This window comes from Podarcis erhardii, assembly GCF_964252035.2.
Source record: "Podarcis erhardii genome assembly, chromosome: 17".
Taxonomy (NCBI): Eukaryota; Metazoa; Chordata; class Lepidosauria; order Squamata; family Lacertidae; genus Podarcis; species Podarcis erhardii.
Genome location: NC_138515.1, coordinates 34,842,546 through 34,855,708, shown reverse-complemented (window position 1 = coordinate 34,855,708; position 13,163 = coordinate 34,842,546). Strand labels below are relative to the sequence as shown.

At 48.3% G+C, this 13,163-nt stretch overlaps 1 protein-coding gene across 3 annotated transcripts in view; it reads right to left on the bottom strand.

Annotated features, from left to right (window-relative positions):
• SIDT1 (SID1 transmembrane family member 1) overlaps positions 1-13,163 on the bottom strand; it is a 43,368-nt gene that overhangs the window by 28,903 nt on the left and 1,302 nt on the right. For 2 of the 3 annotated variants that reach the window (XM_081844996.1, XM_081844997.1), the window contains exons 1-4: positions 12,260-12,475; positions 5,956-6,077; positions 5,452-5,622; positions 3,428-3,473 (exon numbers count right to left, since the gene is read on the bottom strand). In XM_081844996.1, the coding sequence (XP_081701122.1) occupies positions 3,428-3,473; positions 5,452-5,622; positions 5,956-6,077; positions 12,260-12,460 (540 nt within the window). In that variant the 5' untranslated portion in view covers positions 12,461-12,475. Of the gene's footprint in view, positions 1-3,427; positions 3,474-5,451; positions 5,623-5,955; positions 6,078-12,259; positions 12,476-13,163 lie in introns of those variants that run through there. The other variant, XM_081844998.1, reaches the window with a different exon arrangement.

The window sequence follows — 13,163 nt, the reverse complement described above, 5'->3', positions numbered from 1 at the left end:
TGCATGCACATGTGGCAAGGAGTTGTAGCCACTCCCAGGCTCCATCAAGTGCTCCTCTTCGGTTTACGCAGTTGAAAAACATTCACCATTCACTCACACAATGGCAACTGCACAATAACATAAACTATGCATTGTGTTGGCTGCCGCTCTGGGCTCCTTTGAGAAGAAGGGCAGGATAGGAATTTAAAATAAAATAATAGTAATAATAATGGCCATTCATCTCCTTGTTTGTAGTGCACCTGTCCTTTGTACCCATCTTCACAGGGTCAAAAAGCTTACTGTTACAGTCATCTCTTGCTGAATGAGCTCAGCCTGTGTTTTGGCAAAAAAAATCCTAGCAGACACCATTCCGAAAACCAGAAAAACCAGTTCCTCCAAGATTCTCATTACTGCGGCCTACGAGGACTACAGTGTAGTCATTTCACAAATGCTTCCCACTAGCCAGTGGGGGAAATAATAGGAACCTTTCTATTTATTTATCGTTGGCATTAATGAGCTGCTTCTCTGCTAAAGGTACCCCTAACACTGTTGCATTAAAGTAAAAAGAGGAGAAAAGGGAGGGGTGGGAACTGGGCTGAGGCTGAAGGTTAATTGAGGAAAGGGATGGAGGAAAGTCCATCAACATATTTGCGTCCAGAGATGATACATCTTTGAAAAGATAACTCACAAGGTGCTTGCCCTCACACTCAGGTAACCAAGCTCAGATACAAATCTTTAAAAGCAGAGCAAACCAAAACAGGATGTTACGTATGTAGGAATTCCTTATGCAAGATTTGGTAAACAGAGTTAAGACTGTTACGCCTAAAGATGGCGGAAGCTTGAAAAAGGTGCTTGAATTCCACTACGGTCCAAGAGTCATTGCTTTTTGTGTGCTCCCTATTACTGAAGGAGCTGCTTCTTAATACATTTGCCCTCGTCCACTATCAGTCCCATAACCTGGTGCCTTTCAACTAAGCAAATAGCTTCTCTCCCTTAGCAAATCAAACAAGAAGTGGACTTTGCAGCCATGGGTAAAATGAACAACAATGTTCGAAGGGACACTTATATGGGACTAAAATACTTCTGTTCACAATGTACAAAGATTATCCTCTCTACCATCTCTGCCACTTTTCATAGCTATGGTATTTTGATTCAGAACTCTGCAAGTGTGTGAAATGTGGCAGGAAAAGGAAGGGACATAATTCGCCAACAGAAGGGGAGGGATGGGACACTGTGGCCAGAAGCATGACTCACAGAGGCCAGGCTCCAGCATCTTACCTCCTGGGCAACCAAGGCAAGTTGTCTGCTGAAGAAGATGCAGACTGAACTATGCTCCTCAGTGGTGCCACCTTAGGGCGTCATTGCAAGCCCCACCAGCTGACTCAGAACCTCGTCAGAAAACCCAGGTGTCAATGCAGCCCCATCTACGGCTACAAAGCCTGAGCTGCAGCAGGGCCCACTATTCAGTCTGAACATTTCATAGACTCAGAAAATCCTGCTAGGCTGAGCTCCTGCTCACCACCACGCCTCACACAAGCCACCACTTCTTGCAAGGTGATGATGATGATGGTGATAATTTATTATTTATATCCCACCCATCTGGCTGGGTTCCCCCAGCCACTCTGGGCGGCTTCCAACAAAACACTAAAATACAATAACCTATTAAACATGAAAAGCTTCCCTAAACAGGGCTGCCTTCAGATATCTTCTAAAAGTCTGGTAGTTGTTTTTCTCTTTGGCATCTGATAGGAGGGCGTTCCATAGGGCGGGTGCCACTACCGAGAAGGCCCTCTGCCTGGTTCCCTGTAACTTGGCTTCTCGCAGCAAGGGAACCACCAGAAGGCCCTCGGCACTGGACCTCAGTATCTGGGCAGAACAATAACAACAGCAACAATTTATTATTTATACCTCACCCATCTGGCTGGGTTTCCCCAGCCACTTTGGAGGGCTCACAACAGATTAAAAACAGAATACAACATCAGACATTAAAAACTTTCCTAAACAGGGCTGCCTTTAGATGTCTTCTAAAAGTCAGATACGTAGCTGTTTATTTTCTTGACATCTGATGGGCGCGCGTTCTACAGGGCGGGCGCCACCACCAAGAAGGCCCTCTGCCTGGTTCCCTGTAACCTCCCATCTCACAGTGAGGGAGCCGCCAAAAGGCCCTCGAGGCTGGACCTCAGAGTCCAGGCAGAATGATGGGGATGGAGATGCTCCTTCAGGTATACTGGGCCAAGGCAGTTTAGGGCTTAGAATGCACTGCTTGCTAATGATTTGTTCCTTGGGACCTGGCCTCCCCGTGCACCTGGACAGGCAAAGAGCCTGTTAGAAGTATGCAACACAATATAATTCTTTCCAATGGCCACAAGTAATGCCCTCTGCTGTCCTGGACGGGCGTTATAACAGGGTTCTGTACACAGATGGATTTTGTATTTGTGGGCAACCACAGCTGAAGGACATCCAGCACTATTTATTACATTGCCCACTATATACAGAAGCTAGGGAACACTTTGTAAATGCCTTGTTTGTCCAGAAAAGCTACCTCCCCACCCACGGAGAGTGTGCTATGGCTGCTCAGTGTTGCTAATGCTCCAGCGACTCAAACTGTGGCCCTGTTTGCACTGGCGGCAAGAAAGATCAGGAAGAAGAACCTGGACAAAACTGAAGTAAACTGTGAGGGAGATTCAGAGGTCTAAATAGGAAAGTACTGTATGTTGTGTGGAGTCCCCACTCTACAGATCATTTAGTAACGCATCTGCATTTTATTATTTTGATGGTTCAGGCAGTGGCTTTGTTTTTTATATATAATATAGATATTTCTTTTCCTGGTAGTGTTTGTATGGTTTTGTTATGGCATTTGGCTAGTACAATAAAGCTTATCTACTATATTTTCCCATGTATAAGATGCCCTGATGTATAAGGTGACCCCCTTTTTTTAACCCAAAATTTTAAAAAATCATTATTTTAGGGTTGCCATATCTCTAGAAATGAAAACCCGGACAATCAGAAGCGGCAGAAAGTTGTTGACCCAGACATTTGCTAAAGAATGAACAAATCCCACCAGCAGTCAGCCTGCACTGGTTGGTGGAATTGGTTCCAGCAGCTTCATGGCAGCTGCAGGAAGGTAAGTAGTGGTGTGTGTGTGTGTGTGTGTGTGTGTGTGTGTGTGTGTGTTTTAAACCCCATGCATTCACCACCCATGTATAAGACAACCCCCAATTTTGGATTCATTTTTTTAGCAGAAAATATCTTATACACGGGAAAATACAGTACTTACAATGGGCCACAAGATAATGTTTTCTGGTATTGTGCAATTAGGGCATATCAGCATCTTACGAAAGGAGAGGTAGTGATCCTAATAGTCAAACTACTAATTATATTCACTTGCCACTGTGGGGGGGGGGTGTGTGTGTATAATCTATACTTAGCATCCAGTACTCTAACTTACCTGCGGTTGGGAAGGGCTGGCACTGAAGCTAAAAGGAGTGTTCAACCTGAAAACACAGGAGGGGGAAAGATTAGTATGGATGCCAACATAAAACCCAAAATACACCAGAACGTTGGCAGGAAGAAGGTTTTTGAAGGTAAAGCCCATCATAGGAGCCAACTCCATTGGGTCATGGGTGCTTGGGGACCCACAATAATATAATTGTGGGGGCCAGGCACCCGCAAAGTCAATGAGAAAAGCCGGCAGGTATTTTCCCCACTCATCAGTTCATTTGGTAGGTGCCAAAGCAAAACTGAGAAGCTGGATTATGAAAGCATCTCTTTCTCCTTGAATCAGATGCCCTGAATTACCCTGTTCACCCTTCATAGAAGAAAGTGATCTCTGAATCTAAGGTCTTTTCCTCAGAGGGGAAAAAGTCAGGCAGTTTCATTGCATCACTTAAGGCAGGCTTCCCCAGATGTTTTTGGCCTACAACTCCCATGATCCCTAGCTAGCAGGACCAGTGGTCAGGGATGATGGGAACTGTAGTCTCAAAACATCTGGAGGGCCGAGTTTGAGGAAGCCTGGCTTAAGACAAGAGACCAATCATCAGGTGACTGTGATGGCTTCTTCCGCAGAGATCAAATTACAGATGTTTTGGGGGAAAATCAACACCTCCCTCCTGAAACCATCCTCTGTCCAATTCAATTTACTTTCTGTCTGGAAATGCAGAGGAACAGCCCCACCTTCCAGTAACTATGTGTCAATCTTGGTTGGAGTAAAAGTGCAAGAGGGAATATGCCAATCCCTCTTTCCCCCCATTTGTTTATGATAGCAGTGGTTCTCAAACTTTCTTCTCTGGGCTAGAATCAAAAGTTGTTCATACAAATACATTGGAAAACAAAATGAAACAACTCCTGGCAGTGTTTGCTTTATAACACAATTACTTTCTAATATGATCATGGGACATCCAGCAAGCATAAAATAAATGCTGCTACATAAGAACATGAGTCATTTCCAAAATATAATTATAAATGAGCTTCTTACATATGTACCTTATGTATGAACACATACTCAATGAGTTTGATTGTCCTTGAATCCTCCCACCAGACTTGCCACCCTCTGCTTCCACACCAGTTTGGTACACCACACTCTTTGAGAACCACAGATTTGTAGTGATCTGTTTTGTGCTACAAGTCTGTTTCAACTCTGTAAGCTGCACTAATGTTTTGGAAAGCGGTTACCTCCTTTATCTTTTTGTATGCTTTGTGATAATGGGGTGTGTGTGTGTTTTAAGGAAATCAAATTACCAATGGCTGAATAAACAAACTCTTAGAAAAGCCAGCAGGGGTTTCCATGGATATTCAATATCACAAGGCAGAAAAGTGAAAATCTCCATGTATATAAAGGCAGTGGGTTTCACACACCTGCATTTATAACTGCCTATAACTGCCCAGAACAAACCCAGTGTGTCAGGACAAGCTAAGATAGATGGGTTGCAAGTTGAAGGTTCTCTCTCTCTCTCCCTCTCTCTCTCCCTCTCTCTCTCTCTCTCTCTCTCTCTCTCTCGGATCCCACTAAAAGTTATCCAAGAGTAAAAAAGAAGTTTCAGGTTTGGACTCTGCCAGAAGAGAGTGATGCTGTCCACCAGGAGTGCCATCTTGGCCCTGTGACCATGGGTGCCCCAGGCCATGGGTGCCATGGGTGCCATGGGTGCATGGCCCTGACACTGAAATTTGTGAGTGCCTGGCCCCTTTGTGGGGAATTTTGTGGGTGCTTGGGCACCCAGGGCCCCAGGGAGTTGGCACCTATGCTGTCCACCAGCTTTCCCTTGCAGCAAGCATGAGAGTGTGGGCTGCAGCAATGAATCTGTCTCCAAGCTGTGCTAACAAGAAGCCAGAGCAACCTGAACCAATTATACCATATCTCAAAGTAGCCTAAGGTCTTCTAGTCACAGTGGTAATATGTATGTGTAACTGACAGCAACCGTGAATGCAGAACAAAAAAACACAGGCAAGTTCAGAGTCAAAACGTGAACCACTCACATAAGTTGGAAGCTCTTAATCTTGGTGACCTGCAGTCTGTATAGGGCATTATAGGGGGCCATGGAAGCCACATCTACAAATATGATCTGCTCAGAAGGTTCACTGTCAGGTGTGGGCTGTGAAGGGCAGAGGGTACGGCTCACTTCTTGGTAGTTATAACTTCTTTGGTAACTGAAAAAACAAGAATAAAATCCAGAATTCTTCATACCCAAGAAAAATGGCAATGCTAAATTCCAGAGGAACAGCCCTGTTGAACCATATTCAGTATGCACTGATGAAAGGGCTATAGGATTCTGCAGGAGCCCCATCATGCCAGCAGAATTGAGACACACCTCTGCCACTGAAGATAGCCTTCCACCATGCCACAGATACAATGGGTGGGACCTGTGATACAATGAAATGCTCTCATCCCCTATTTGATGAAGGGGACTCAATGTGGAAAACCTTAAACAGAATAGCATCAAACACACCAAGTCCGGCAATGACAATGCTACAACTACTTACAGGCCTCGAAAAATAAGTGGGACCTGCCAGGACAGCACTCCTTTCTGCTGCCGAACTACAAACAAGACTGGATACTGAAGATCTTCAGAGTTACTCTGCACATTAACCCGGACTGCATCCACCTGCAGAGAGGAAAAAATCTGTACAAGCACTCACTAATTAAAAACCCACATGGCGTCGTCTCCAAGGGTGCCCATGATGGGGAGGCAAGAGGAACAGACGCTCCCCCACCCGCTGAACTTGAAGTTCCAGATTTCATTTAAAGAACAACAACCAGTTTGTTTCTAGGATTTGTCAAACCTGGGATACAAGGCAAATATTTGCAGGCACCATTCTCCTCATTAGTTTTCTGAGAAACTTGCCTCCGTTTTGCCAACGAACTTGCCATAGACGTTTAATATGTGGTTACCTGCCCCATGTAACAATCTAATTTGAGAGATAAGGCACTTGGAATATTGTCAGCAGTGTCTCTCATAGCAAATGCCACTTGGCATTCTGCTGGAGTGTCCTGTCCATCCCCCCCCCCCCGCGTCTTATAAAGATGCCCTCCTCAGGGGCGTAGGAAGGCGGGTGCGGCCCACCCCAGGCTCCATCCTTGAGGGGTGTGTGTGTGACAAAATGGCACACCGTGGGAGGCGGCATGGGGCCTGGCCTGCAGTGCGCCTGAGCCACTCGTCTCTCCTGGGAGTGATGCGGTGGCTCAGGGCCATGCGCTGCCCATAACGGCAGCATAGTGCTTGAATCCACCAGGCAGACTCTGTGGGCAGCTCGCCACGCCACCCCCCTGGGCAAACAGCTGTGCTGCCCCTGTGCAGCACCCCCATGTGCGGATCTCTGTGCCGCCTCTGTGCACGGATTGCCCCGCCCTCATGGGTGGATCGCTCCACCCCTGCCACTCTATGCCCCTGGCCCACCCTGAGATGGGCAGTAATCTTTCCTTGGTGTTGCCCTGACTGCCACTCCTGTTATCTCACATCAAAAACGTCAGAAGTTGTAGTGATAAGCCAAGCTTTTCCTGCTCACAATGTTCAGCAAAAGAGGAAGAATGTAGCCTTGAAATGTAGAAGAACCTGTAGCTGCCTGTCAGCTACAGACCCAAAACACCCGCAGGGCAGAAGTGGCTCAAGAAGCCAGATGTCCTCATGGCAGATGTCTATTAATGTTGCCATGGCAACACAAGCTATGCGACAAGCATATCTTTCTCTCCTCCATAAAGTTTAATAAAAGCTGGCAAGGCACCCTCGAGTCCAGGATCCATGGGGACAAAACGAAACCTGTGATATTTCACACGTACATTCTCCCTGTCAGCCCCACGCTTTATGCTCTGCACCACCAATAGTCAGACACCCTGAGGCACCCCATAGGGCTCGGCACTCAGTGTGGCAGAACTGGTCCCACTGCTCTAAACCGACCTCTTGTCTAGGCCAGAGAGAGGGTGGGGGGGATTTTGGAAAAACTTGTAAGCAAGACAAATCCCTTCTCTCACCAGATCAATGTGGAATTAGAAAGATTAAGAATTGTAATTACCAGGAATTATAAAACCTCAAAGCTTATAAACTTAGCCATTTGTCTTCTTATTTATTTATTTGGAACTTCTATGGCATTCTATCATTCCCATGTTCTCCACAGCCATGAAGTCTGAAAGCTCCCAATAATAAAAGCTCCCATAATAAAATAAGCCTATATTCTCAGAAAATAGGATGTGGCCCACACCAAGTCCTTTTGCTGCCTAAAGCGAGGGGCAACCCTCCCCCCCCCCCATTCCTCTTGCTGGAGCCAATAAGGTTCACACAGATGAATTTTACTTCTACAGGATCCCATCCTTCATTGCACTCCAAGAGAGGGGAGCAGGAGCCCTTCATAGCACACAGAGATCTGTACTGCATTAGGGAGGGTGTTTCCCCACCCTGTGGGGGGGGGGGGCTACCACTGCCCCACTCCTTCCAGCAATCACTGCCTCTGGCAACTGCCTCACTCTGTGGTGCCAGCCACATGAGACATGAGTTTGCAAACCACCCAGTATCATGGAAACAGCCTGAGATACAAATTATAACACCTCAGCATTCTGTCTGTGTGTGTGTGTGTGTGTGTGTGTGGTGTTGTGTAATGTGCATAAAAATGGAAAGTAGATGGTGACCAACCTCCTGGTCATCGTCTCCTTGGTTACCACCTAATGTTTGCTTCTATAAACTACACCATTAAAATATTTTACTGTTGTATCCCTTTTCTGGCAGCTAAAGGTAAAGGCAATCACAGCTTTGAAAAGGTGCACCTTATGTTGTGCCAATTTGTGGCCACTTAAAGTAAAGCTTTATTTGCAAGTTTTCAAAGCCTTCTCAAACTAGAGATGTCTTGGAACTATCATTGCCTGAGAAATTTCTAATCAGGCAATGCTACGTTTGATATCTTGTATCTATGTCAATGCTTAAAGAGTTAAGGAAATCCCCTCCAGGCTATATACATGTTCTTGAGAATGCAGTCGAGTCCACAACAGAAAAAGGGTTCCCCATCTTTGCATCAAGGCTAAATTTCTTTCAGTGTTTCATTAAAGCAGAGAATGCTATAATATTCATGAATGGTTCTGAGTATCTAAATGTGTATCTGAAGAAGTGTGCATGCACACGAAAGCTTATACTCAGAACAAACATACAGTGGCGTAGCGTGGGTTATCAGCACCCGGGGCAAGGAATTTGCGCCCCCTAACCCATGGATTTGCGCCCCCTAACCCGTGGATTTGCGCCCCCTAACCCGTGGATTTCCCTAACCCCCAGATGTTGCGCCCGGTGCGGCCGGCCCCCCCTGCACCCCCCACGCTACGCCACTGCAAACATAGTTGGTCTCTAAGGTGCTACTGGACAATTTTTTAATTTATTTTGACTGCGTCAGACCAACACAGCTACCTACCTGGCTCTGAGAATGAAAGTCAAAGATTTGTATCATTTTCACCCCAGAGGTGGGAGAAAAAATGCCCCATGATTCTGGTCTCCTGTGGTGACTGAGTGGTTAGGAAATGGCTCTGTGGTATCTGCTAGGTAATTTTAATCCCGGGCATGTCCCTCTCTTTTGCCCCTAATATGACTGGGTTTTGTGTGCGCGCATGTGTGTGCGCACCAGGAATGTAAAGCATGAGTGAAGGCAGTGCTTTTTTTTCTAGGAAAAAAGGTGCCAGAACTCACCACCTAAGTCGTGTGGGATGTGACATAAGCAGTCAAGCACAACACTTCCTGTTTGCCCAGAGTGGACACGCGGGGTCACTCCAGTTCCAGAAGGACTTCCTGTCATACCTGATCAGGAGCTTTCTCCCCCTGCGTGTAAACAGGTAGGTGGGCGTGAGCCTGGGAGACCCCATAAGAGGAGCTGGTTGCGCAGCCATCTTCCTCTTCTTCCTCTTGATGCCATGCTCTCTTGATACTGATGTATTTTGCTGCCTGCTGGCTCTCAGCCACCAGGACATGGGCTCATTACCATATGGGATGAGCTCAAACCTTCTTCTGTAACTCTAAGCTAAAGCCTGCCTTCAGGGATCCAACTGTGAACTGAATGTGAGTAAACTTCTTATTTTTTTAAAAAAAAGCTTATTGTGTCTATATTCTTTTTAGGAGGGACAAAGGGGTCTTACCGGGAATATACTCCAATCTGGGCATGCCAGATTGGATTGCTTAACTAAAGAGATTCAAACGAATCTGCAACTAGCTTCCTGCTGTGTATAGAAAGGAATGAACTCTGCTGTATGACTCACTAGCGTGAGTTAGGAAGGATAATATTTAATCAATATATCCTCTCCTAGGATCCACAACATTCCCAACAAGTCGCCAACCCAGACACCACCGACACCAACATCTTGTAACACAAGTCAAGTGACAAGATGCCGGGTTGGCCACTCTCCCCTCCTCACTCAGGCCACTTTGGCTGCCATCCTGCGCACCTCACTACTTAGGGACCTCCTTTGCTGGGTTGAGCAGACTTGTTGAGCAGTGGCGTAGCGTGGGGGTGCAGGGGGGGCCCGGCCGCACCGGGCGCAACATCTGCGGGTTAGGGTTAGGGGGCGCAAATCCATGGGTTAGGGGGCGCAAATTACTTGCCTTGCCCCGGGTGCTGACAACCCACACTACGCCACTGTTGTTGAGCAAATCATGGCAAAAAAGGTGCCAGAACTGTGATCTGGCAGAAAAAAATCCCTGTGTGAGAGCATGATGTCCCTGGAGCCATTGGACTTGGGGTGCAATAGTATCCCTTTGTGTGCTCTGTAGTCTGTAAGATACAAGATGGTGTGATGGAGGTGTCCCCTATTGTCGCACTGTCACTGGCTGCTTCCATCGCCACACATGGTGGGGTGTGTTGCCAGTCCCACCTGCAATTGGAGGGCAGTAACAAAGCTTGTGCTTATCAGGGCAGGGTATCCTTCCATTTTCTATCTTTTTTATAAAAAAAGTATTTCCCCCTCTTGCCCTAGGCTGAATAAGTGTAGCATTTGGCAGGTGTACAGTGTATCTGTGGGCTGGCATCAAGGTGAGTAAAAGATTACTCTGTAATGGACTGACCTGTGAACCAGGAAGTTAAACCTTGCCTCAGGCACCGGACACAAACACATACACACCTTGCAACTATGAGAAAATACAGTGTTGCTGTAGGGCTTCCTGATGCAAGTAATGGGAAGTGCTTTTAATATTAGATAAACGCAAAGCATTACTGCAACATGTACCCACTGTACCCACCCCATGTGATGTTTTCTTCCAGCACTAATAGATGCCAGAAGGGAAACTTGTTTTAATCAGGAATATAGCAGATGGAAAAGGTTGACACAACTCCCCATGTGTTACAGTACCAATGAAAATCGGGGCTCCCTGCAGCAGTTAACAATTAAAAATAACTACAAGTTCAGGTTCACATCTAGCTTCAGCCTTAGGGGGGGTATATTCACATTATGGCTTACTCCTCCATCTCATTATTTAATTCTGTTCTAACAGGTATACCATACACTTAGAAACTGGGTACTCTAATAAATATATCTAGCTATATCTGGGTAAGGTAATAGTAAAGGGACCCCGAACAATTAGGTCCTGACGTGGCCGACTCTGGGGTTGCGGCAATCTCTCCCGCTTTACCGGTCCAAGGGAGCCGGCATACAGCTTCCGAGTCATGTGGCCAGCATGACTAAGCCGCTTCTGGCGAACCAGAGCAGCGCACGGAAGCGCCGTTTCCTTCCCGCCGGAGTGGTACCTATTTATCTACTTGCACTTTGACGTGCTTTTGAACTGCTAGGTTGGCAGGAGCTGGGCTGAGCAACGGGAGCTCACCCCGTCGCAGGGATTCGAACTGCCGACCTCTGGATCAGCAAGTCCTAGGCTCTGTGGTTTAACCACAGCGCCACCCTTGTCCCATTATATCTGGGTAGGTAACAGCTATATCCCAATGTGTTCTATGGTATCCCCAAATATTTTATGAATGCATTCTCATTAAACAATAGATGTTTCTTTGTTTCCCTGACAAATATTCATCTATATATATATATATAGTACTGGACAGAGCTAAGATGTTTAGTGACTCAAAAGCTTCAGACAAAGGTGGCTCTCTCTCTCTTTTGATGATAAAACTCCCAATCAAGCAAAAGGCTTCAGACAAACGTGATGCTCTCTCTTTTTTCTGAATAAAACTCCCAAATCGAGCAATCAGCCACAGAAAATGTTTCATCAGAAAGAAGGGCAAGAAGTTAAGGATGGATGCATTTAAAACACACACACACACACACAACACACACACACCAAACAATGCAAAGTGTTTCCTGGGCAACTGGGGAAGATAATGGACCAGACAAATGGACCTTTCTCCCACCCCCACTATAGACTCTCAAGGAGGGAAGACCAGCAGCCCTGCGGTCCAAACCGCATCTAAAGCGCATCCCCCCCCCCCCCCGCAAAAAGAAGGTGTCCGCGACATTAGCGTTTCCCCACCGAATCGCCCCAAGGTCGATCCATCTCTCCCAGTATCAACTGTCCAGCTGCAGCAGCAGCCAGTCAGATGCAGGCGCGCCGGGCGAGACGGGTCTGGCTTCCCTGCCGTGGATCTCCTGCCCTTCCTATCCCAGCTCTGGCCCCCTATCCTGGTCTGGACCCCCCGCTCATCCCTAACGGCGGCCACACAGGCCTGCCCTCTCCCCGGCGCCTGCCTGGGGGGACGGGGGGGGATCCACGCTCCTCGCCCCGGCAGGTGAATCTGGCTCGGGAGTCGGATGGGACCGCGCGCCCCGGGAGCCGGGCAGTGGCGAGGAGGACCGCAGCCAGCCCTGGGCGGCGCTTCGCCTTACCTGGCCCGGCTGGCTGGTGTAGTTGAAGGCGTAAAGGCGCTCGGCGGCTCGGTTGACCTGGCCGGAGTAGACGATGTCGAACTGGGCTGCCCCTTCCGCGCCGGCGGCCTCGGCGCCTCTCCTTTGCGCGCGGGGAGGCTGCAGCTCGCGGGATCCGGCCACGGCCAGCAGCAGCCCGGCCAGCCTGGCCCAGCCGCTCATGATCCCCAGCCAGGTGGAGGGGAGGAGGAGGAGGAGGAGGAGGAGAAAAGAAACCGGGAGCGGCTGGAGCGGGGGCCTGGCGTCGCCTGCCAGCCGGGCTAGGCGCTGCTCTCCGCGCCGGGGCTCTCCATGCGCCCGCCTGCAGCCGGAGGAGGGGTGGGTGAATCCGGATCTGCCTTCTGCCCCCCTCTGCGTCTAATTGATAGACGCCGATCTCCCTCGGCTTCTCCTACTCGGCGCGCCTGGAGAGGCAGCAGCAGCAGCCGGCTGCGCAGCGCGCAAAAGGCTTGAGATCCCGCAGCAGAAACCCACCTGGGTTCTGGTCCCCGGGGAAGGGCAGCCGGACGAGGGTTGGGAACTAACTGCCTGCCTTCCCTTCTGGGCTGCCAGGACGTGTCCTTCCAACTTTAGTCTTGCGCAAGACGGAGGTCGCCGAAAGGCGCGACCCCTTTGGCCGGGATCAAAAATCCTTTATTGCGCGCGGGGCTCGCAAGCAGAAAAACCCGGGCGGGAGGCGAGCTCCGGTTGGAAACATCACTCGCGATTAACCTTTCACGATGGTTGCGTTTATTGTTATTTGAGAGCCCCCCGCTTGCCTTTCTCGCAAGACATCGCCTCGTAGGCAGCGATCTGTAAAAATAATGCCCGGAGCCAATCCCACACTTTAGTGCCTGGGTGGTTTGCGCCAGCCTCTGCTGCCACG